The sequence below is a fragment of the Taurulus bubalis genome (genome assembly GCF_910589615.1).
Source record: "Taurulus bubalis genome assembly, chromosome: 15".
NCBI classification, from domain to species: Eukaryota; Metazoa; Chordata; class Actinopteri; order Perciformes; family Cottidae; genus Taurulus; species Taurulus bubalis.
In genome coordinates, this window is record NC_136603.1 from 12256446 (window position 1) to 12280501 (window position 24056).

The 24056-nt window shown below is 39.1% G+C and overlaps 1 protein-coding gene across 1 annotated transcript in view; it reads right to left on the reverse strand.

The window, feature by feature from the left end:
- Nucleotides 1-58: 58 nt before the first annotated feature.
- The window catches only part of kcnh7 (potassium voltage-gated channel subfamily H member 7), a gene marked incomplete at both ends in the record, with an annotated part of 32383 nt that continues 8385 nt past the window's right edge, over nt 59-24056 (reverse strand). Inside the window, 13 exons of the mRNA XM_079231134.1 lie at nt 59-346; nt 887-1067; nt 3407-3563; nt 4419-4580; nt 4740-4827; nt 4972-5177; nt 7679-7931; nt 9329-9528; nt 9912-10311; nt 12934-13359; nt 16142-16353; nt 17512-17949; nt 21922-22077. Coding sequence (XP_079087260.1) covers nt 59-346; nt 887-1067; nt 3407-3563; nt 4419-4580; nt 4740-4827; nt 4972-5177; nt 7679-7931; nt 9329-9528; nt 9912-10311; nt 12934-13359; nt 16142-16353; nt 17512-17949; nt 21922-22077 — 3167 coding nt within the window. The remainder of the gene's footprint in view (nt 347-886; nt 1068-3406; nt 3564-4418; nt 4581-4739; nt 4828-4971; nt 5178-7678; nt 7932-9328; nt 9529-9911; nt 10312-12933; nt 13360-16141; nt 16354-17511; nt 17950-21921; nt 22078-24056) is intronic.

Here is a 24056-nt window from a genome sequence, read left to right on the forward strand (position 1 = left end):
TTAAAAAGTAACAACAGCAATCCAACCCAGATATTAGAACACCGTGCTCCTGGAAGGTTTATGGCCTTGGAAACTCTGAGTCTGAGACAGGTCTTTTGAGCCCAGTGGTGTTCAGGTTGGAGTCAGAAGGGGCTGAGGATGATGAGGATGAGGAGGTGGAAGAGGCTTCAGTTGGAAGAAGGATCAGTGCAGACTGTTGATGCCCTGTGATCTGCTGTTGCGGCTCTGTGTGTCTTTGTACAAGCAATGCTGTAAGGCTGCCCTCGATGGGGGCATTCACGTTGGCCAAGCTCGACAGAGAGTCTTTGGATTCCTGAATGGTTCTCTCCAGTTTGTGGTTGGGGCCCTAAGAAAAAGAGTGGCAGAATATAACATGTATTTACTGAATCAAGTTGTAAATTCCAGAAAAAAGCAATTATTGAAATATAAAAACAAAAAACAAACTAAATACAAACTACTGTATGTAAAATGAAGGTAAATTGTGCAAAAATAGATGCCAAGACAAAACATCTCAACATACAGAAAACCTTACTACTTGTTTTAGCATATATTGACTCCCATATTGTTGAGGCTTATGTCATCCAGACAATTGAGATGGTGTCAGACAGTGGCTCAGATTGGCTTCTGTGATTGTCCAGACTTCCTGGCAAACACTGTGGCAGACATACTAATCATTCAAAACAGGTTGCAGCAAAGAAATATGAAACAGTGGGAGCTTGTCAGATTAGATTGCCTCATTGTCTCCCTCAACACCACTGGTGACATGCTGAGAATGTGATCGGTGATTATAAAAGCCAGCTGATGTATGACTTCTGTGCTCTGAACACGTGCAAAAATAACTTATTGTGTGGGAAAAAACTGTCTCTACCTCTGAAAACTTCCTTACTTGAGTTCCTGTATGGCTGAAAAAGTGGCTTGCAGTCAGTGCAACCGGCTGAACCTTCACAGCAGGTCTGTGATAGTCTGGACTGGCAGTCACCGTGCTGTAGGCTGGAGGTCCCAGTGTCGGTTGTCTTTGCAGCAGCTGCAGGATAGTCTGAATATCTGTCATCAGCTGAGACTCCAGCCTCAAAAAGAACAAAACAAAACGAAAGATGATCACAGTGGAGATGAAGTCTGATCATGCAACGGATGAAAACTCACCCAGCTGTACTTCCCCGAGCTCTACATTGAGCTCCAGAGTGGACTGTTGAAGAGATGACAAAGGAGTGGAAACACGTTCTGCCAGAATAGTAAACCGAAGACACTGCTCATGCTAGGTGTGATGATGAGCTTTCTGGGGAGGTGTGAATTGGCCGTTCACTGTGAAAATTACTTTACGACACTCATTTGGTGAATCTAATTATGAGTAGATGTCATCCAAGCTCTTTATTTAGAGCGTACGGCAAAACTGGGTAATTCTGAATAACCTTAGAAGTACCTATATTCCTTCTAATGTAAATGGGCAATGCCCTATGTGCTATGTCTCTACTGTGTTTCTGTGCTGTATTAAGGCAGTATTTGTTTATAGGTTATGACTGATGAGGGATAAAGCAGCGACACTGTGCTACAACTAACAAAAAGTGCTGCTCATCCTGCAGCTAGCTTGAATTGGTGGGAAAAAAAACAAGATCAGGTGGCGTGTATTGGATGAAATGTTTTATTTGTGTGAAATAAAATGAGCCAGCCCGGTATTTCCGGCACCCTGATGCCATCTCTTGTTCTCTGTCATTATCCCAGCTAAAAATACCACCTGCTGTTCATTTGTTTGTCTTTTTCAGGTGTCATGCAAGCTGCAGGTGTGTTGTTAAAACTATGGGCAATGTAGTTCTTTGACACAGAAAATGAGACTAAAATGCAATATATTCACTCTGGAAAGGTAGCTTGCTTGCTCATCTATTGTTTAGATTACGGTGAGTTTAGCTAGAGTGTCTTTTGTTCTAAGATGTTTCACACATACGCTGTTCTCAGTCATCAGTTTTAGATTCTGAGTACTACAAACTCTGCAAAACGTTGTACCAATTCATTCTCAAGTTTAATATGTTCCGGTTCTGCAGCGGTACTGTACACTATCCTGCTTCCAGTAAATCCAGCCACCCACTCTGAGTCCGACAACGGCTCCTGCCAGCTAGTTGTCTTCTTCCACCCACTCATGAACATTGCAATTGAACTACACGTTGCCGGTGATTGAAGAGTGTGGCTTACTTTTAGCAGTGTAGGAGGTGACAACTTTAAAATATAAGGCACACTGTTATAATTAAGTCGCAAACTGAAAATGTAATGGCAGAATAATTAATAAGAATAACCAAAGATTTTATTGCATTATTTCTTCAAAATATGACCAATTAAAATTACCACCATGTTGTTGTTGTTTTCTTCCGCAAACCGCTAACTTGCAGTTTACCTCCAAGTCTGTCCAAAATGTCTCCACTTCATAATTGTATCTAATTAGACACTTTGTAATTAGAAATGTTCATGATTAGCATATGAATTATTGGATTGTAGCCAAAAATGTGTTTTGTGAGGTTAGTTACCTTCATTCATCAAATTTGGAACAGTAACCCTCAAGTACAAGTGGATGTTGGTGCCACATTTGAAGAAATTCCCTCCAGACGTTACCGAGAGCGAAAAGATAATGCTGTCGGCTACGGCTCTCACCGACACGATGACATATAAAAAAAAGATACGTCATGCCCTCGGGCCTAAAAAAGTGCTTTTTCTCATTTTGGCACAGACTGTTTTCAATTCCTACTTATTTTTTCAATAAGTTTGAGAACTCCCCAAACATTTGAAATAAACCTTGTGGGAGTGCATACAGTACAGTTGGTGTAGCAGTTTGGCGCTGTCCATAGTACTGAAACTGTATAGACAGACAGACAGGCAGACAGACAGACAGACAGACAGACAGACAGACAGACAGACAGACAGAGAACATGTCAAGGTTTTGAGAGAGAGACAGCGATGCAAACTGGCATTAACAGCAGTTTCTATGTGTCTCCCCCCAATTGTAAGTGATTATTGTGAATGCTCTGTTTAATAAATATAAATAATGAATGTCTTGTTTGGAATGACAGCTAGTTTAGTTTCAACAGCTAGAACCTACGCATTGTCCTTTGTGCTTCAGGCACTATGGATATTTGATGCTTTGAGTGACTTTTTCTCTCCCGCTGACCCACTGACAAAGCTTCCTCTCTGTTATGCAACAGCTTTACAAATTAAGCACTGGATAAATCAATGATGAAGAAAAAAAGTAGAGCACTTTCTGTGTTGGTGACAAAAAGAAACCATTTAGACCGTAAAAGAAAAGAAAGCACTTTTTTCATACACTGGTTTATAAACTATTAAAGTTCAAATTCTGGTGTAATCCACCTTTAATGTGTTTTACACAAGGATCAACCATTTGTATGCTGACTTTGAAAATGTGTACCTGTTTAAGTGGTCTTGAAGCTGACCTAAGCGCTGTTCCACCTCTCCATACGTGATCTCACTGGCAGAATTATCGTCCTCTCTCAGGTCCTGGAACTGTGCTGACTCATTCAGGTAGTCCGTGGATTTCTTACAGGCCCATTTATCACAGCACAGATCTGGAAAGCCAAACCAACACACATGCTTTACATCCTCACATGTGGGTCAGAACAACGTCATTACTAAACAAAACCCCCCACTAAAATAGAGGTAATTAATCATTACATGAGAGCTACGGGTAGGTTCTTTGTTGCAATCTATCAAGCTCTTGAACTGGGAGAATTAACGCAATGTTTTCCAGTAGCAAACCAACCTTGTTGTTATCTCTGCAGGGCACCTGCTAGTATTCAGCTTGCTGTCCACTGATATGTGTTCAGCCTCCTTTGTGATTTTAAACGCACGCGTTCTATGAATACACTATCTGGTGCAGCAGTCTGTGCAGGTGGCTCGACCCTTGTTGGATGTTGTGTGTGCTTTGACCATGGCTGGCACTTACCTTTGCCCTAATGCAGCCTTATGTTTTGTATCTGTCGTCGAGCAGTAGAGATTACCAATATCTTGAGTCTGTCACTCAGTTTTTTATTCTCAGTCATTCTTATCAGTGGGATGTGCTTTGCCCATACACAATCCTGCAATTTATATATCAGGTTTGTCGGTTACTGTAGCATATTTTATACCTCTGAGGCAGACTCCATGGAGAAAAGAAAGAAGACTATACATTTGCAATTTCATCTTTCTGTATTTCTGTTTCATTAGAGGGAGTGAAGTTGCAAATTAATATCAAGCATACTTGTAAGCGACATGTTAAATTATTGCAAATGTTATGTCTTTAAAGCTTGGCCGGCTTATACAGCACATTGGGCACCTGAAGCTCCCAGAACAAACTGTTTTGGTGTAACGTCTGTACAAGTTCTTGTCAAAACAGGAAAGATTACGCTAACAAAATACTCATCAGTAAAACAAAAATACATCACCTTCAAAGGAAGGTCTTCTCTCCACGTTGTTTCTGACAACAAGATTTGAGTCCAGGACTGGGGCCATGGGTGGAGGGGTACTAAGGACTTCTGAACTTCTCTTTAGGCACGAGTTGGACTCCCTCTCTCTCCTCAAGTCTTTAACCACCTCCTTGCTTTCCCCTGTAGATTGCGATCAAAAGGAATCAGTGGAAAAACACTGTACTGTATTCCATGTGGAATAGATGCTCTTAGGGAGCTCCACTCAGTTAACAATAACAAAGAACACATTTGCAACCACAAGAGGCTGTACGAGAGATGTGCAAATTAGTTTCCACTTACCTTTAGATGCCTCTGGTGTAAAGGATATCCTTCTTTTAATGTTCTTATTGCCCTCGCCATCTGAATCACCGCCATGGGAGCTTGAGGGCTGCAACAATGTGAGTATCATAATATACTAATTAATACAATGAGTTTACCACATTGATAAATGTAGAATGGTTAGAAGATAAATGCAATCTAAAATGATAATATCAATAATTTGCTCCTATAACAGCAATGCAATATCCTCTACCTTTGGAGACTCATCTCTAAGGTTGAAGGTAAGCTCAAGGTTGTTGAAGAAATAGTCGGCAAACTCTGGGTACATGTCTATCACCTCGAGCAGATCTTCTCTCTGAATGGTGCTCAGGTCACAGTAACTCAGAGCTCGCACATCAGCATTGGACTTCCCAGGCTTGGCCAACAGATGGATCATTTCTCCAAAGATGTCATTTTTTCCTGATATCAACACACACAGAGACAATACATCTTCTCCAAATGTTTACTGGTATAGGGTACATATCGGTGTTGTTATCTGGATTGACATCTACAGGTACCCATATAGAGAATAACTTGTGTTTTGTTTTCTTTTGGGATTTATCTCGCTATTCCTCAGGCCCTCACTAAAGGGCACAGACATGTTTGTTTTTGTGGATAATAAAACTCAAACAGCCTTCCCTCTCTCTATAGACGTTCTCCCAAGGCAGCACATCAGTTGTCTTTCTGTCTTTGATCCATTATTTATGCTGAGAAATAACTGCAAACTCAAAGCAACTTTGATGTGGAGGGAGAGGAGGTTTTGATTGGGATTGACATACTTGATGTACTTCAAAGAAAAAAAAAGCCAATTCTTAAGCAAACTTGTCAGAAGTCAAGTTGTGTACCATCTGAGTTTCCCGTGCTAAGGGTATATTTTTGCAAAGGACGACAGGTCTGATTTAAAGGTCATGACGAACGAATCCTTTGTTGGTCCCGGGGCTCACTAAATACCAACACTGTAAGCAAAGGTTCAGCAGAAAGCGATATGATGCGCTGGCTGCCAGTGTGCCTATCACAGCACACAGAGTGGTTTATCGCTCCCCCACATGCAGCTCTGAGCACAAGGATTTAGTTCATCAGTGCCTGAATGGAAGTGTAAGAGACTAATTCCTCACCTGAGGAACAATGCTGGCAGTCTTGTTGGACTCATTACTGGAAGAAAATGCTTTAGTGCTATCGACTGACCACTAACTTGTAAGGAGCTGGAACAGTTTAGTTTTTTCAAGCAAATTAGAGCAAATTTATGCTGATGGAGCATTATGTTTGTATCAATTATAAAGGGGTTGATCTTTGAGATCAGTGACTTTACCAGTGTGTTTGTTAATAATGGATTTTGTGGGATGCACTAGTTTAGCTTAAACCCCATTCTGTCAGTTGCAGCTTTTGAAAGCATTCATCTCATGGCAAATTTAATCCAGGCTTGGCCGGCAGCACCTTGTTGGGGTTAACCCGTGAAGTAAAAGATAAATACTTATTATTCTAATAAGAGTAATGTTTATTTAGTACTACTATATTGCTGGGGAAAATAGTTTACACATTTAGAGCTAGCAAATGTCTTCGTAAATTTTGCAGATTTATGTCATTTCCCTGTGCTGTCAAAAAACGTGGCAGCTATTTCACCATGCTCTTAAAAATTGCCAAACAACCTTTCATAGAGCCACTTAATACAAATGTCAGGCTCTCAAACTTGTCACACGAACAGCCGTAGGGGCCAGAGGACAGACATGGGGGACGGCAGGCGCCTTGCCATTCTTGTCAAAAAGTGTGAACACAGTGGTTTAGCTGCTGCAATAACCTGAAAATTATGCAAGGTGTAAGTAATACAAGATCTGGAATATTTCGATTACCTCTCACGGCTCTCAAAAAACTATGGCAAATGTGCTGATAGAGCTGGCAGTGTTTACCTGAATGGGAACCGGAGACTGGGTGCTACGCTTTCAGGAAGACGCGGTCGGTCAGAACAGCAATATCAGCCTTAACTGTCATATGAGAGCAGTGCAATGCTCGAACATACACTAAACCCTGGCTCGCCTATATCAACAAAACATGGAGAAGCTCAGATAACAACACACACAGAGGGAGATCGACTTCATTCTCTGCTCAGGTAGACATTACTCCACTATATCGTCACACAGCTAGTTGTCTGCTGTTATTTGTATGCACTGAATGTGGTGTATTGCTCTTTTTGATTATTTGATGTGCACACAAGTCGCGCTGAGCCTCCTATAACTGTGTGTGTGGCCATTAGGACACTGCACTGTATACCCTTTCCTGAACAAAATATCAAGCATCCTGGACAGAGTAGGACGTTAGCTCAATCAATTATTCAAATGTTTCAATCAATCAGAGCAAACTACATAATTAATACCCTTCACAAAAAGCCAAAGGTGAAAGCAAACTTTGCATATTTTTCATACAAAATGTAAACACTACTATTTTAATTCCAAAAGATGCAAAAAAGGAACCATATGTGTATAGTCTAGCTAAATATAATATACTATTGATAGCACTGACAATATATGTACTCATGCAAACTCACAAAACTAGCACTACGGTCAGAATAATATGAATTTGAAGCACCACTTCCTCTTTGAAACTCAGTGAAAAGCAGAGGAATAAGGGGTTTTGTCTTTGTCTCAACAGGTTTGATGCTGACACTCAACAATCAGCTGGCAGATCTTCAAGACAACAGGGAGGTGACTTTTGCAGTTATTCACACCACTATGTGATAGGCCTACATTTTGGGAACAATCGAGACTGTCACTAGATTATTGATGCTGATGATGGAAACTGATAAAGGGTCACACAAAAACAATTTTGTCTCAAAGGAGATAAATACATCCACCAAAAAGCGATAACAATCCCTTGATAATTTAGTATTGGCTATTACCATACTTCACATAAGCAAGGATTGTATTTACCCAGGATGGCTACCACAATGTCATCTTTCAGGATCTCAATAGAGCCGCGGGACAGAAAGTAGAGAGCGGTGAGCACATCCCCACTGTGGACCAGAGTGTCTCCAGGAGGGGCATGAGTGGTTTTGAAGTGCATGGCCAAGGCCCTCAGGCAGCCTTTGGAGGCTCCTTGGAACGCTTTGCAGTCGTCAAGAAGACTCTTGTTGAGGTGAAGGCAGATATCTGCCTGCAGGCACTCAGGAAAACCTTTTAAGACCTGTGATGCAGATACAATTTGTGAGTTAAATTGCACAAAATACTGAATTTCAAAGAGATTGCTCTGCGAGCCGGTGGGAAACTGTGAGGAGTGTTAAGATGAATGCACTTTTACAAAGAGAAGTTGTAATTTAGCTTGACAATAGCACAGATAAAAGGACATAAGGAAAACAAATGTGGATTAAACAGTCACAAGGTCTATTGGAAGAACAACCTTGTGGGTAATAGGACACCATAGTCTTTCTTAATGAAGACGCATTTATAGAAATTATATCAAGATGTAACAATTTCCGATTTCATACCAAATGTCATGAAAAAATAACCCCAAATACCCACACTGCCTGCTCAGTTTGGATTTGTTTTTGCTTTCTTGTCTTGAACTGGTAACACAACATATCTGAGTTAAGGAACTGTGCATTGTATGATATAATATGAGCCACAAAGAAGCCACCATTTGTATATCCTAGGTCAATTAATTTGTAGAAACCATGGATTAAATGTATTAAAAATGCTTTTGATGTAGGCATCAATTTAAAGGAAATAATTGACTGCATAACATTATTCATTTTACACAACCTATAACTTACAACTTCTCTGACCAGTAACCACATTTAATAATCACAACTTGTATGCTTTACCCCAATATGGAATATATTATATATTATATGATGTAGGAGGAGCTATTGGATTGTAAAGCCTTAAATAGTAAGGAAACACTCAATCGTGGGTTATTACTCTAAAAATCTAAACTTCTATTTCCTGAATTGATCAAACTAGGTAAAATTACCTGGAAATGAAAACCTTGCGCTGTTTCAATCTCAACATTAACATTAAAAGTAATAAAAGAGCAGCACATTAACACATGTATTGTTGAGGAATATCGTAGTTGCCTGCAAAAGTTACTGATAAGGTTATTGCAAATAACATTTCAGTAATGTGGATTTAAAATAAGACAAAATTACATTTCAGTGCATGCTACTATACTTACATAGTTCACTCTAAAATATGATGTATTTGCTTTCAGATATGAAATAGGCTATACTAATTGGATGAATTCACACAAATCATGCATATACTGTGAGTGATGGACATTTCTAATATTGACACTGTCGGGATAATGGGGTTAATATTTTAAACGGTGCTGAAACAGTGCCATGAAAATGACAAGAAATAAAAACATGTACCTCCTGCTCTTACCAATGTAGGGATGTTAATCCAAATGAAAAGCAGACAAGAGAAAGAAAGCTATTTTTAGAATATTGCATATTCAACATTTCTACTGTCATTCAATTTCAATTCATTTCAAATCAATTTTAATTAAATTCAAGATCAGTTTATTTTGTTGGGCATGCTATCCAGTTAAATTGACAGTTAGATGTGGTGATCCCTTTTACTTACCGTGTTCATATCAATGCCGTTGGTGTAGGCCCAGGAGTGTTGGAAGTACTCTTCCAGCCGCTGCCTCAGTGGATTGGGAATCTGATGAAAGCGTATGAACTCCCTGACCCGTAACATTTGAGCATGGTATCGGGCCGTACTCGAGTATAACCTCTGGATAATGGCAGAGACGTTTCCAAAAATACTGGCATACATGAGGGCTGAAACACAAACAATGATCAATGAAAGAGGTAAGTTAGAATTCTGTTATCTCGTCAAGTCAAATCAAGTCAAATTTGTATTCATATAGCAATATCACAACTCACTAATTTGCCTCAGGGGGCTTTACAATCTGTGCAGCACACAATCCTCTATCCTTAGACCTTTGACTCAGATAAAGAAAAATTCCCCCCAAAAAGATTGAATTAGGAAGAAACATCAGGAAGGACCACAAATGAGGGATTGCATGTCCAAGGTGGACATACATGCAATAGATCTAATCAAATAAAGTTAATGACTTAGTTCACTTTAAATGCTGCGCCAGATACAAGCAGAATAAAGTTATGCTAAGAGAAAATGAAAGAAAAGGCCAAAACCTACTCACATCCAATCAACATGACACAGATGGAAAAGATCTTCTCTGAGTTGGTGTTTGGGGAAACATTTCCAAAGCCCACGCTGGTCAGACTGCTGAAGGTGAAGTAAAGTGCTGTGACATATTTGTCCTTGATAGAGGGACCAGAGTTAGGGTCGCTATAGTTGTATCTCTTTCCTATGGACACGCCCAGATTGTCTAGCCAGCCAATCTTGTGCTCCAAGTAGGGCTTCTCCACGTTGCCAATGGCGTACCATATACAGGCTAGCCAGTGGGCAATGAGTGCGAAGATGCACATGAGCAGCATGAGGACTGCAGCCCCATACTCAGAGTAGCGGTCCAGCTTCCTCGCTACACGCACCAGACGCAGGAGCCTAGCTGTCTTCAACAGGCCAATCAGAGTGGTGGTCTAAACAAAAAGTGGAGTTGGGCATTGTATTAGTAATAGCAGTAGTTTGAATGTTAATATGTCAAACTACAGAACTTGAACAGTATTATAATACATGTATCTAATTTCAGTACGGGACATTTCATTTGTCATACAATTATCAAGAAACAATCTTATCTGCTGCATATCTACCATAGCCGCAACCTCTGACATGTTCTCTTTATCAAGAACAAATCTAATGCACTGAGAAATCCAGAGGGTCAATTCACAAACTGAGGTAATGAGTTTCTGTTACGGTGAAAAAAGACAATGACTCCATTGTGGCAACTCCCCACAGCTCTTTTTTCAAAGGCAAATGAACACAGACGTGAAGACACCAGCAGCTCACAGATAAATCCTCATTTATTCAACAGGAAACGGGCAGAAACACTCACTCAGTGGCTCCATGGGAGTTGGTTGCTGCTTCTGTGTCATCAAGAAAGGTTTAAGAATCACTAACTACTATTCCCATTGGAACATTGGTCATTTATCTACCTGCCAATTACTGAATGACCTTTGTAAAGGAAGCTAATGTCTGCACACTCTCCTTCTTAACCACTATAGCATCACCTCATATATAGATTTTCTTAAAAAAGAAGGGATTCATCATGGTAAAATAATCCCCATTGCACTATGTTCAAGAAAAATTCTGGGGACATTTCCTGGGTTTCAAGTAAAGCATTTGTATTTTACATTAAAGGTTTATGTTTCACATTGACATTTCTATCATTCAACTATGACCCCAAACTTTACCAAGTGGTTAGAATAGAATAGCCCACTTAGTAGAATCTCCCCCTCACACCAATTATGATATGCACTGTGCAGTTATGTATGAATGTAATTAACTTATTGAGAAGTTACTATGGTTCTGTCCTCCAGTGGATATTTCAAGTTGAATGACTCCCTTAGCGACTTACTATTGCTTTGACTTCAGGACAACTTTTATGATCTGGCTGCCTTAATGGATTTGAACAATACTTCATTATGTAACATGTAAGAATTGACCAGATTCCTTTTCTAATGTTACTAAAAAAAATTAACAAAATGCAAACGTAACAAGTGGTTCTCCAAAAAATATGTTGTTTTACGTCTAAGGGAATTATATTCTGTTTTCTTTGGTAGTTGCTGTTTCACGACTAAAAGTATTGGCTTTGAGTCTACTAATTCATTGTAGCCTTCTTGTATACGATTTGCATATTGGAAACTCTAAGATCAGATCAGTGTGTTGGTATGTTAGCCATAAATATGCATTTAAAGGCCCACACTACCATACATTTGAGGTATATGTACATGTATAATTGCAGAGTTTGATGAACAAATCTGTATTTTGTCTTCACCTCAACTGATCTTAATAAAAGTCTGTTTCACAGCCGGGGTATAAATATAAATATATGAACAGCTTGATATATTAAAATACCCCCCTCCCCTCTCTCTCTCCCTGTTCCTCTCTAATGGGAAAAACATTTAGGGGGTTCAAGTTGGGACAAAGCACTACACTTCTTTCCGATCGCATTCACAATAAAACAGCTTGAAATACATCTTTTGTTTTCCTGTTTCTATTATAATCATTAGCATTATTAACAAAACCCTACGTGGTGTCAATTTTGCATAATGCCCCTCCCAGGATGTTCAATCTTGTGGGAAGACTAAATAGTTTTAAAAACAACAAGACATTGATTGAAAACAACAAGAAATTGCTTGAAATCTATTTCAAATATATTCTCTGCTCCAACCAACAGTTTTACTCAAGCGCTAGTAGGTTAACACTCTCTTGTTAAGCTGCTAAATTAAAGAGCTTTGTGAAAACCATCTGCCACTGTCACAGTTGTTTCTTATTTTCTGAATGAGAATGCCGTTGAGTGGGACGTTGCTGAAAATTATTAAGACCATGCTGGTTAACTGAAAGCAATGTATCTACTATTGTACTATTTACTATTATTCATTATAATGTAAACCAGTTTGCATTGATTTCCCAGAGGCAAAAGATAATATGTTTTACTCACAACTTTATGAGCAAATTTGCCAGAACTCTTTTGTGATTTCTTTGTTAAACTGTCTTGTGGGAGAAAAAAAACATCCATTTTCTTTCAGATTTGTTGTGATTCACTGAACTGACTCAGCAGCAGCAGCAGCCATGACTGAAAAGATGATTATGGTTTATAATCAGGAGCTTTTCGGGTGTAATGGAGTGCCTACAAAGCACAGTAAAGCACTGAAGTGGATCTCGGGCCTGAGGGGACATATCCTCCCAACAAACAAGCCAGCAGGCCTGGCATCCAGCCTACCAATGGCCATCTCACATCTGCATGTAAGCTGTGCACACAGCCCTGTTGGCCTGCTCCTCATTGATTTCCATTTGGTAAGCCATTAATCCGTGTAAATGGATTCTAGAATGAGGACCATTCAAAAAAATAGAGAAAAAAGTATGAAAAAACATGCAATCTAAAGTAATCCTTTCAAAGCCGAAACTGAAAGATTCAGGCTTTACTAGTGGCCCAGGGGTACAACTCTGGACTTAGTAAATGGATAACAGGGCAAGCATGACCGGGTTGATGTGCAGAAAAGCTTCCTAGGTAAAAACTATATGCTTTAGAGATAACATACCTCATCTGATCCTGAGCCAAAGATGAGAAGGTCAAAGGGGATTGCCGCCACCATGTCGATAAGGAACCAGCCTTTAAAGTAATGGATTGCTATCTTAGCTGGATCGCTGACGACCTCCTCGTTCAGGTTTACGTAAGTGGTCCTGAAGTTTATGAGGATGTCGATGATGAACATGATGTCCACCATTAAATCCACTACATTAAGAGGGCTGCAGGAGTATCCGCATTCACGCCTCTTCGATTCCTCTGTGTCATTGAGAAGAAAAGCAGCAGAGTAGGGAGTGAGGATTGCTGTGTAGATGACCAGCAGCAGGATCAGCCAGTCCCACACAGCTTTAAAGGGGCTGTAGTGAAGGATGGTGAACTTGTCAATGCGGGCTGTCTGGAGTTTGTACTCTGGTAGGACATCAGCTCCGAGTGACAGGACCTGGGGGAGTGGAAAGAGAGGTTCAGATCAATCAGGGATACCATCCGATTATGCTATGACACTTTTAAATGTCACTGCAATGTATTGTGGATCAACATCTTAATTAAATGGGATCACTGAAACAAAATCTTAATTGAGGTTGATAGTGTTTTTCATTGTTGATAATCCTTCTGACAGTTTGATTAAAGACACCTTCAAGTACTTAATTCTTATGATCATTATTGCTGAGGCCCACTAGGTAATTTAACCAGTTTAAAGCCTTCGAGGACTGATTTAACAGCAACTGTGACACACAAAGGTAAGTGCTCTGCAGTCCAACAGTAATAGGTAAAGGCAGCCACTCCAGGATGACAAGTAGATTGCCCCATAAATAATCTGACTGACGCTCACTTGTTACACGTTCTAAGTTAAAGTACTTTACTGTACGAACGATAAATTAGAGAAGAGCAGTTCAAATTTTGCTGATAGATATTTGTATACAAATATTTTGGTAAACAAAAACCTGTTTTAATTTTCCAATATGAATGAACTTTGACTGGATTATAAATTATTCAGCATGCCAAGAAAAGCCAAGCCGCCCCCTGTTTTTGCCTTAATAAGCAGTGGCAGACAAAGAGGGATAGTGCAGGAGCGAGGATAAGGGCGCCGGGTCTCTCTATTAATTTCAGCACATTCCCCTATCCTCACAACATGCATTATAGATTTCCCAATGCTAGCAGTCAGGAAGTAGATGCAGTTTTCCCGTCTCAGCGATGTCTCCAAACTCCAAACAAACGTCAGCAGGGAGGGAGAGTATTTCACTCTCATCCTACCAACATCATAAACATACGAAGACTACCAATTGGGGTCCCTGGGGAGGAATTATTATTTAATTTTATGAAAGTGACAGGTCATTTGCATATTGTGGGAGACTAAAATAGACAGAGCACATGAGGAAATCTGTGTCCGCTGCATCTGTGTCTGCCTCCTTCAAAATGACTGGCACACTTGCCCCTGATAGTATGGGATATTATAAATTAGGACGCATGGCAGACAGTACGTCAATAAACAGTTACATAGATCAAAAACATGTTTTTCCCATTGCTTTTGGACCAAATACATCGGTATACAAAAGGGTGGTTTAGAATGCACTAATTAAAACAGAGAAAAAAATGACAGGAAGTCATTTTTTTCTAGAATGATAGAATAAAGCACCTGTGAGATATGACAAATAGTATACCTTGGTACCCCAGTTAGTAAATCTAAGGTTAATCATGTTGATGGTTCGTCTTTATTTATGAATGAGTAAAATCTGTTAAGCACAAGAGAGGCCCAGGAGGAACCTAATATCTTTTAATAGTTGCAAACATTATGAAAACATAGCTGTATTGCTGTTCTGCTGTAGTGACTTTCACACAGTTTTAATTGCAATTTGTACTGAACAAAATTATTTGTCAGGATGATTAAAACTATCCAATGATTTTGACCTTTTTATTGAATGCCTATTCAGGTGAAACATAGGCATTCATTAATCAATATTGAGTTGGATGCCTGCACTCTTAGCTGTCCTTGACAAGCTGGCATCAGCTGGTCTTGTCAACAGGGAATTGAGTGACTAGATAGTCCCTATGACAGGAAGTGTTAGTCCTGCTGCATTGTCCTTGAGAAAGAAACTGAATCCCTGTAGAAGGCTTGCAAGTAAAAATATGAATGTCCTTGGGATGTCCTTTCTCTCCCTTCCTGAAAATACTACTCTTAGTTGATGTTGATGAGAATTCATTTTCCCATTTTCCCCCTCAATATTATCCTCACTTCCTCTGCAGGTAGGAACGTCTAATTACCCTTCACTCCTGTCCTTAACTCTAGAACACTAACGTTAAAAATAGTAACACCATCACTAACGTCGGGGATATTTCACCCGATATAATGTACCTGATAGAATATACTTCTCATCAAAATATATTAAAATACAACAATACAAGGCAAATTGAAGTACTCTTATTTTATGTAACCCTATAGAACTCCTCATAAAACGAAAAACAGGTATCATGGGGGACCCTAAAAAAGGCTCAAAATCTGGTGAAAAATTAGGGAATCGTCAATAAAACATGATTAAAAATATAAATAATGGAACTATGAACTTGTTCTTTGGTCCACCCGTTCCTGGGACATGTGAGCCTTGTTCTGTGAAGGAAAAGTCTCCCTGCAATGGTAATGTCCAGCCGAATTCTTTTCACCCTCTATCACTAATGTCGGATGAAAATCACCCGAACACATGCCTGTTAAAAAAACAGGGATTGGAGCAGAGAGACATGCCTACCTTCAATAACGTCAGTGAGCAGCATGAAGCTACACAAGGACCCACACAACTCAGACAAAAGCAACACAATGAAAATAACGTAACCACAATCACTCGGGTGAAAATCACCTGAGCGATTGTGTTCGAGGGTTAATGTCTCTCCTCCACTGACCTGGATGGTACCTCTGTGAACTATGGGATCACAAGCTGTATTTTTTCCACCTGCCAGCAGGAAATTTCACCAGCAAGCTGTCACATGTGCTGTGTATCAGAGTACCACGCTATCCCTACCTTCAAGGTACCCCATTAAATGACTACATTTGAGTCAGTGCAGTGATGAAGACATAATCACAGCCAGCTACCACCCATCAAACACAGCCAATTGTGTTCTTTGAAATACAGAACCAAGGATTTTTGAGAATCAAACCCTAGGCGTTATGATGGTGGTTAAACAGTTTGCCTATGGTACTGCAATCTTAAACAAACTGGAACATACCGACTCACCTGCGTGACTTTTTCTGTGACATTGTGAGTTCTGTCTTTGACCTTTGGTGCTATGATGGTTGTCTCGGGAGTTGGCGGAGAATGAGTCTTCTTGTCAATCCCCTCAGAGAAATTGAGTGCAATCAGAGGGATCTTGTGGATGGTGCTATACTTATTGATGTTAGAATCAGAGGTAGAGCCAAGCAGACTGGGCTTCACATGATTAAAAGCACCTGGTGGTTTAGAACAAATAACAGTCACATTAGTACCCTTGGTAAACTTATCCTATACACAATACCTCAAATGTATGTTGATAGGCTTGCACATGTGTCAGTAACAACCCAAGCTGCTACCATCTGATGGTCAGTCTGCTCACTCAATGTAGTGAGCAGAGCTTAAACAGATACAGTAAATACATTAATGGAATAAGGGTGATGGTTTTTAGACTTAACAAATATTAAAAGGCATGCTTCACCTTATTTTTATGTTTTGGTGATAGTGTGACATAATACTCCTTTGTAGATACTGTAGATGCATTGGTGTAGCCAGCTGTACTGTAGAAACAGACTATACGTACATAGCACCATTGACTAATATATTCTGGCATCAGCTGATAGTGAAAAGCTAAATTGACTTTTTATGCCATTTGTGGCAACAGAGCGCTGTTGAATAAAGAGTAAGTGTTAAGTAACACAACATAGTGTTGGTACATGGCTTTGAAATTATTCAGGATTTGACCTTGCATAGTTTGTAAGAATAGCTAATCAGCAGAACTACAACATTATCAGATAATACAAGTATACATTCATGCAGGTTAGTCTAAAAGCAATGCTTTGATTAGTGCATGATGCAAGCTGATACGAGGCTGATGTGACAAAATCACAACGTTGTTTTAAGAAAACATCATTTCTCATAATTAAGTGGAGTCAGCCCACTTAACTGATCCAGCAAAAGTGGATCTGTGAAGAGCATTTATACTGATTGCCTTTCTTGAAAGTCATGCTCCAGAACAGCACTGAGTCATGGGCAAAAATACACGTTTACCTGGGACATTGTCAAAGGAAGCGTTTTGTGGACTAAAGAAGAAACTAAAGCAACTAAAGAAGAAACATTTTAGGAAACCGATATATATATTTAAGAACAAATAATAGTAAAGATAAGTAAAGTGTGCCTGTCTACAAATGTTGTGTCTTAATATAAATATACAATAATATAAAGACTACATTTGTAATGAGTGTACTGCTAACCCAAGTGTCATATGGTTGAATTAACACTAGTCTGCATTCTAATGCAAACTCCATCATAATGTGATGGATGGACCAGCTGGGCTCTTTACACCAATTTCTGCTGGAGCGGTAAGCTCTACTTACATACTGTATTTCTGTACATACCTTCACCGGTATGACGATCCTTGAATATGCTTTGGGAATTTGAGCTGTAGACCTCCATTTCATGGACAGATGAGGCTCGCCTCATGCTGTTGATGCTGCCTCTGGGGAAGGTGTTTGAGAGGGTGGTGGAAGATTGGTGTGGCTCTGTTTGGTACAAATTATCCCAGAGGTGTTTAGGGGACGAATGGCCAAGTGGTTCGGGGCCGACGTTAGCCTGGGAAGATTGGTGGCTTGAGTCTATGAGTCCATGCGTGTCATTGGTCTCAATGGGACTGCAAATGCTCTTGGTGGGTGAAGGGAAGCTCTGCAGGGCCACTGAGCCCTCATTCTCTTTGGGCGGGTCCACTAACACAGCATCTGGGTCCTCTTGCGGAAGAGATTGCTTGGTATTCATTAGGCTCAAAGCGGCCTGGCGGAAGCGGACGAATCTACTCCTCCCTAAAAAAAGAAAGATTATGAGAAAGCACCGAAAACTATAAACATCCCAAAGTAAATTGTTTACATAATGAAAGCCATGAAAGGATAACAAGGTTATTCTGCCAACAACATGTGAAAACGGAAACTGAAATATAAAAAATACTTGTATTGTAATTTAGAACTGATAAAATACTCAATTTACAAATCCATTTTTATCAATTACAAAGGTCATGAAAGTGGAACTAGGAGAACCAACCTCCTTTTCTTAGCTAAATGATAATTTATTATTATTAAAGACTAATTCATTCTAAAAGTATTATTATTATTAAAGTTCAACGTTGAGAACGTCAGGTTCTGAAACATGTCCACTCATAAATAATGAAATGAACAAATTCGGGCTCTGGTTTCTCAACTGTGCAGGCCTCCATGTTATTTTCAAATTAATCTTTTATAAGATGTCCATGTTGAGTTTGTCCCCAGACAAGCAGGGGATCAAATTTCTATAAATTCTGCAAGACTTTTTGTAACTGAAGCTTCATGTCTTTTAATTAACGAAACAATGTTTAGTGGAAGATTCTATTCTCTAGTGGTAAACAGTTAGCAGATCAGTGCACTTACACTATGAAAATTAAGACAGATCAAAACAGATGTGCTTTTGTCAAATCATCTCCATTCAGTTACCATTAGCATGTTAAAAGGCAGATTGCACAATCAATCTATTATGCTTCAAAAACAACAAAAACAAAAACAAACAACACAAAAACACATTTTCACAAGGGACACAGTCACCAATGTTAATGACCTCTTGGGACAGTTTTGTCTCATTAACAATAGAAGGAAGGTGAAAGTGAACTCTGCCTCTATCGTGAGGCACCCATCTCTCAGCAGCCGCCTTACATACAGTCATTGCCATCTGTTTCCATTCCCTGGCCAAATGTGCTGATGTTACAACTATAGCAGCTTACAATAGAGCCATGACACTCAAGTTTCCTGGAGAGGAACCTAATGACATACTGAGCTGGCAAAAGATATGGACAACCATCCTGTCTCTTCTCTGCAGGGAGACTGTCATCAAGGCTCTTGACTCTTGCTCTTGCTGAATGTGTATTTAATACCTATATAACATATTGTGGTATGGAAAGGTCTAGCACTATCAACCTTATTAGGTGATGTTTGTTGTCAGAGCTGGTAGCTGCAGACTAAGAAATCTCAGCAACTCATGAAATAATTGTCTTGAAATTGTGTACATGAGATCATGGTCCCCGAAGTTTGGAGCCTACTAACTTTGATGGTCCCCTGACTTTACCTCTAGCACCAACATGAAGTTGACATTTGTTTTTGCAGTGAAATCTGTCAACAATTACCTGCAACACAGACATTAGCCTCTGCTGTACTTATTGCTAATGAGCAAATTTTAGCATGCTAAAACACAAAGTGATGCATATCTCAGATAGAAGGAAATAGGGAAATTATGTCAGATATTTGGATTTTGCCTAATACTGACGGAAACATGTGAACCTGTCTTTCCCAAAATAGTCTATGTTTATTCTTGTTACTGAGACAATTTGCAAATGTAAAGGAGATAAGAATACGCATCTCCAAATCATTGTACTTTGCTGAAAAACAGTGGATTTTGCGCTTTGAGCTGTAAGCGAGTTAAAGTATCTCAGGGTCTTGTTTACAAGAGAAAGAAGGCAATCAATGCAACCTTAGCAGTGACATGGTCTTTTGTGGTGAAAAAGATGAGCTGAGTCTGAAGGTGAAGTTCATGATTTAGCGGTTGATATATTTTCCAGCCCTCAGCTATGCTCACAAGTGATGGGTAGTATTTCAGAGTATGAGATTGTGGATACAACCAGCCAAAATAACTTCCCTTCACAGGGTGTATGTGCTCACTCTAAGGAATATGATGAGGAGCTTGAACATCTGTAAAGAGCTTGAAGTGGATTTTCATATTAAAAGAAACAGGCGTATCTGCGCCTCTATTTTTAAAGATACCATATTCTAATGGTGTGGATTGAACAGTGGAAAAAAGTATCTGTCCACCGAACAGTGTATCTTTCTGATGAGTAAATTGCAAGTATATTGTCTCTGGTTTTGGGCCGAGCAGGCATGTTGAAGTTGCTGAATGATGTGTTCTAGATGGCAGGTCAGGGAAAGAGGGATTACTCTCATTCCAGGCTCAATATTGTGCGAGTTAATACCTGAGGGCTTTTTGCCTGCTGTCAACAGAAGATCATAATTAGCTCCCCAATGTCCAAAAATCACTTCTAACAGGCTGCTACACCAAAATGTATGGCTTTTTTGGGAGTATTCTCCCTGATCAATTCAGGTAAATCCCTAAACAATAACTGAATTTCTTTTTTGAAAGCAGTGACATGTCCAAGTCCTTCCTCTTCCCATGAAGCAGTCATGCCATTGTGCTATAAAGACCTGACAAACCTGGTAATTTTTTTCAAGTTTTTGTTTCCATGGTCTAAAACGCTGTTGATTACATTAATTTTCCATACACATTTTAAGAAACACTGAATATGGTGTGGAAATAAAAAATACAATACAGTATGTGCATATAATATAGTCCAATAGTATGCAGCACCAGAGCTAAATCATTAGCATGAGTCTTTCGTCAAACCCAATATTGCGTAAAATTCCACTTTTATGCCCTGGCGTTATCTAAGGGCTGCTCAAAGATAAAGACAATAGTAAGGTCATACTTAAAGTGTGATGTGTGCATGTAGTCAAGACTCTTTCCAATCAAATGTCACATCATATTTCTTTCTACCCCATCTACACACAGGCCCCCTCGCTGTAGCACGCTCACAAGCAATCAACTCTGATTAGCAATGTTGGTAACGGGCAACGGACACTCGCTCACACACACATATGCATCCATGCACAAACTAACATACACTCATACACACAGTACAGCACAAGTCAAATGGCAGTGTCCTGGAGGAATTTATGCTGAGGGAAGTGGATAGCTGAGCTGCGGTCAGAGAAGGATGCTCAGTGCCTCCAATCAGAGAGGAGCTGGAACGTCTCACTGACATGTACACCTACTGACACACATCCAAATCAAAAATGCTATATATATGCTGTTCTCCCAAAAGACATAAAACAAATAAATAATTGAACATTTTCAACAAGATAAGGTTATGTCAGCAGACCGCTCATTCCCTGCATGCACACAGTGCATTCCATCATTGTGCATGTAAACCGCTTTGTACTGGCAACTTAAATAATGCATACTTTTGTGGAATACTAATAGAAGCTCGCAACATTTTTGGAGGAGCATCTCAGGAAATAAAATACAAATCTCTAGTGCCCAATTAGTGTCTAACAGATGTATTTTTATTTAACTTTTTTTTTAGGAATAGTGCCATTTCACAAAATGCGCACCAGCTTAATTTGGAGGGGGAAAAAAAGAGAGAACATCTGATAAATTAATGACACATGCCATGCCATGCATAATTCTTTGTCACAGCATCATATCAGGATTTTCTTTTAGCTTTGATCATGAAAGAAGTTTTTATCTAGAGAATACTGGTTTGGGATGAAAATGAAATTTCAACTAATTCAAATTCAAGATTCAAGATATTTTTACTGTCATATGCACAGCAAAAAGCTTATTTTGCTTGGTCCTCCTAACACACAGAATTACAATCAACTTAAGGTAAAAAATAAATACAAATAGGCACAAAATATAGCAACAGTATTGCACAAAAATGCCACATCAACAAAGACAAAAAAAATAGTCTCTCTCTGTAACAATCCCTTTCCAGGTATATTTATAACATAGTAAGGAAGGAATGGCATATTTCAATTTATGTTTGTAATTTTGTAAAATTTTAAATATTATATAGGTGGAGGCTTCAAATAAGCCCAGTTGGCTGTTTGTCTCTTCCTGCACTGTGATATTCATTTTCTGTTATGATTTTTTGTTTTATTGTTTGAATTGTGCAAAATAAATAAAAATAAATAAACAATACTCACTATGATCTGACTTTGTAGGGGATGTTGGGCTTATCTTCTCTGTGGATTGGTCACTTTCCTCATCCGCGATGTAATCAAAATTTAAGATAAACATCATCACCATGCCCTCTTCATTTTTCACAGGGATAATGTGAATGTTACACAGGAAGTCAGACCCTGAAAGAGAAGCAAAGTGTCAGTCAGCGCCAAAAAGTGGAATCCTTTTTATCCTTCTGCCAGTCATCTCTAAAAGGGTAAAAGTATGTCCCAAGATGTCTTTATTTGACCTAAAATTAGAGAAAAAAAATCCCCATCATGCTTAAGGGAAATTTATGAACAAGTATTGCAATCAGCAAGTCATTTTAGAGGCCATTATTTAGAATTTTTATTAAACAGAAATCTAAAAATGACTGACACCTCCCTCTGGTTTCATATAAATGTTGGGAAAACAGAGTTGATCCAATTTAAAGGTCAACGCCTGCATGTCAGAGCAAATTAAATAGTACAGATAGATAAAATAAGTATGCCCAGGGGTTAAAGAAGTCAAATAAAAAAAAAATAAGTGTGTTCATGTGTGCATGTTCCATATAGATGCACTGCTTGTATTTTAATGAGCAATACATAGCATGGAAATGATAGCAGGACCTGGACAAATATAATGCGAGAGCCACAGCATGGTGCAGAGAGCAGGGTTTAGTAGAATAGATCACAGGCAGCCCAGAATACAGGCAATTTAGAGGATTGCAGTGGGCTCATAGGAACAATCACTGAAACCGAGCATTGTGTGAGGCAGTGAAGCAGAAAACAATCCATGATCTAAACTTAGTCTTGAGCCCAGAATATACCAATTTATCAGCTGAACTGGTTATAGCTGAGAGTGGAAGCTATTGATGCCTGAGGGCACAACTGCCCACCAATGCAACTATAGCTACTCACTGGACCCTAAACAGCAACACAGTAACACCTAAAACCAGGCTGACATACAATATCACAGTGACCATCTCTGGTGTAGGAGGAAGCTATCTTGAAAATACCCAGCACACATTGTATATATATATTCAAAAACTAAAGTTTTTATATAATATATTTAGACTATATTTAGTTATATTAGTTATCTGGTCTATGCAATTAAAATGTCTATACTAACTTTCTATATAGGTCTGTCTGTCCTTCTGTCTGGCGTGGTGTGTTGCTCCTACTCACAGAGGACACATATTACCAGTGTTCACTGTAATCTCTGCAGGGCCCACAGACACCCTGCCAGCAGCATTCATTAGCAGTAGACTTGCAGTCTGACTAAATATAACAAGCTTGGTCTGCCTCAACATGCCAGAGTTCTGTTGGAAGGATTTCTGCATCAAATCACAGTCGTGATGCTGCATTGTCACCACTGAAAATATGATCATGTGATTTCAAATGAACAGTATTTGAGAATACAGGTAGAATGTTTCAACAGTATCCTGTGAATTAATGTGAATAGCATGAGTATGTGCTGTATGTGGATAATAAGACCAGCAGGTCTATACGCCAGACATCTTGTCATGGGCGCCTGGGTATGTTGTGCTGTAAAGTAGAAGATCAGTGCAAGTTTTGAGTATAGATTTCTATGAACAACATATTGACCATATTTCTAATGTTTAGTCTCTAACCACACATTCTTTTATTTTTCTTTCAACCAGAATGTGCAAATTACATCTTTTTTTGTTAACAACAACATTTTTCAATGTTGTCCAGTGTTGCATCACTGGGCAATTAAAGATGATATTTCAATGAAGGAATGTGTGGAAGAAATAGCCATAATCTTCTCCTATGAAAGAGTATGTCATAAACTGACAGATCAGCAAAATAATTGCACAAAAATATGACAGTCTTTTGTTACTATGACCTGATGTGCTGAAGTGTTCCACTCTTTTCAATGAATCAACAACATTAAAGAAAGTAAATAACGGGATGTGCTATATGATTTATAATTTGTGGTTTCAGTTTCTTTAATATGAGTAAGTATTTGGTACATACAGTATGTCACATAGAATATATACTCTATATAACATTCTACTTCTGTTATATTCCCTATCACTTGGTTTCCTGCTCTTCTTCTTGTTTTGTCTAAGAGTTTGTTATCGTCACCTTCCTAAAATAATGGCCAAAAAGTCATT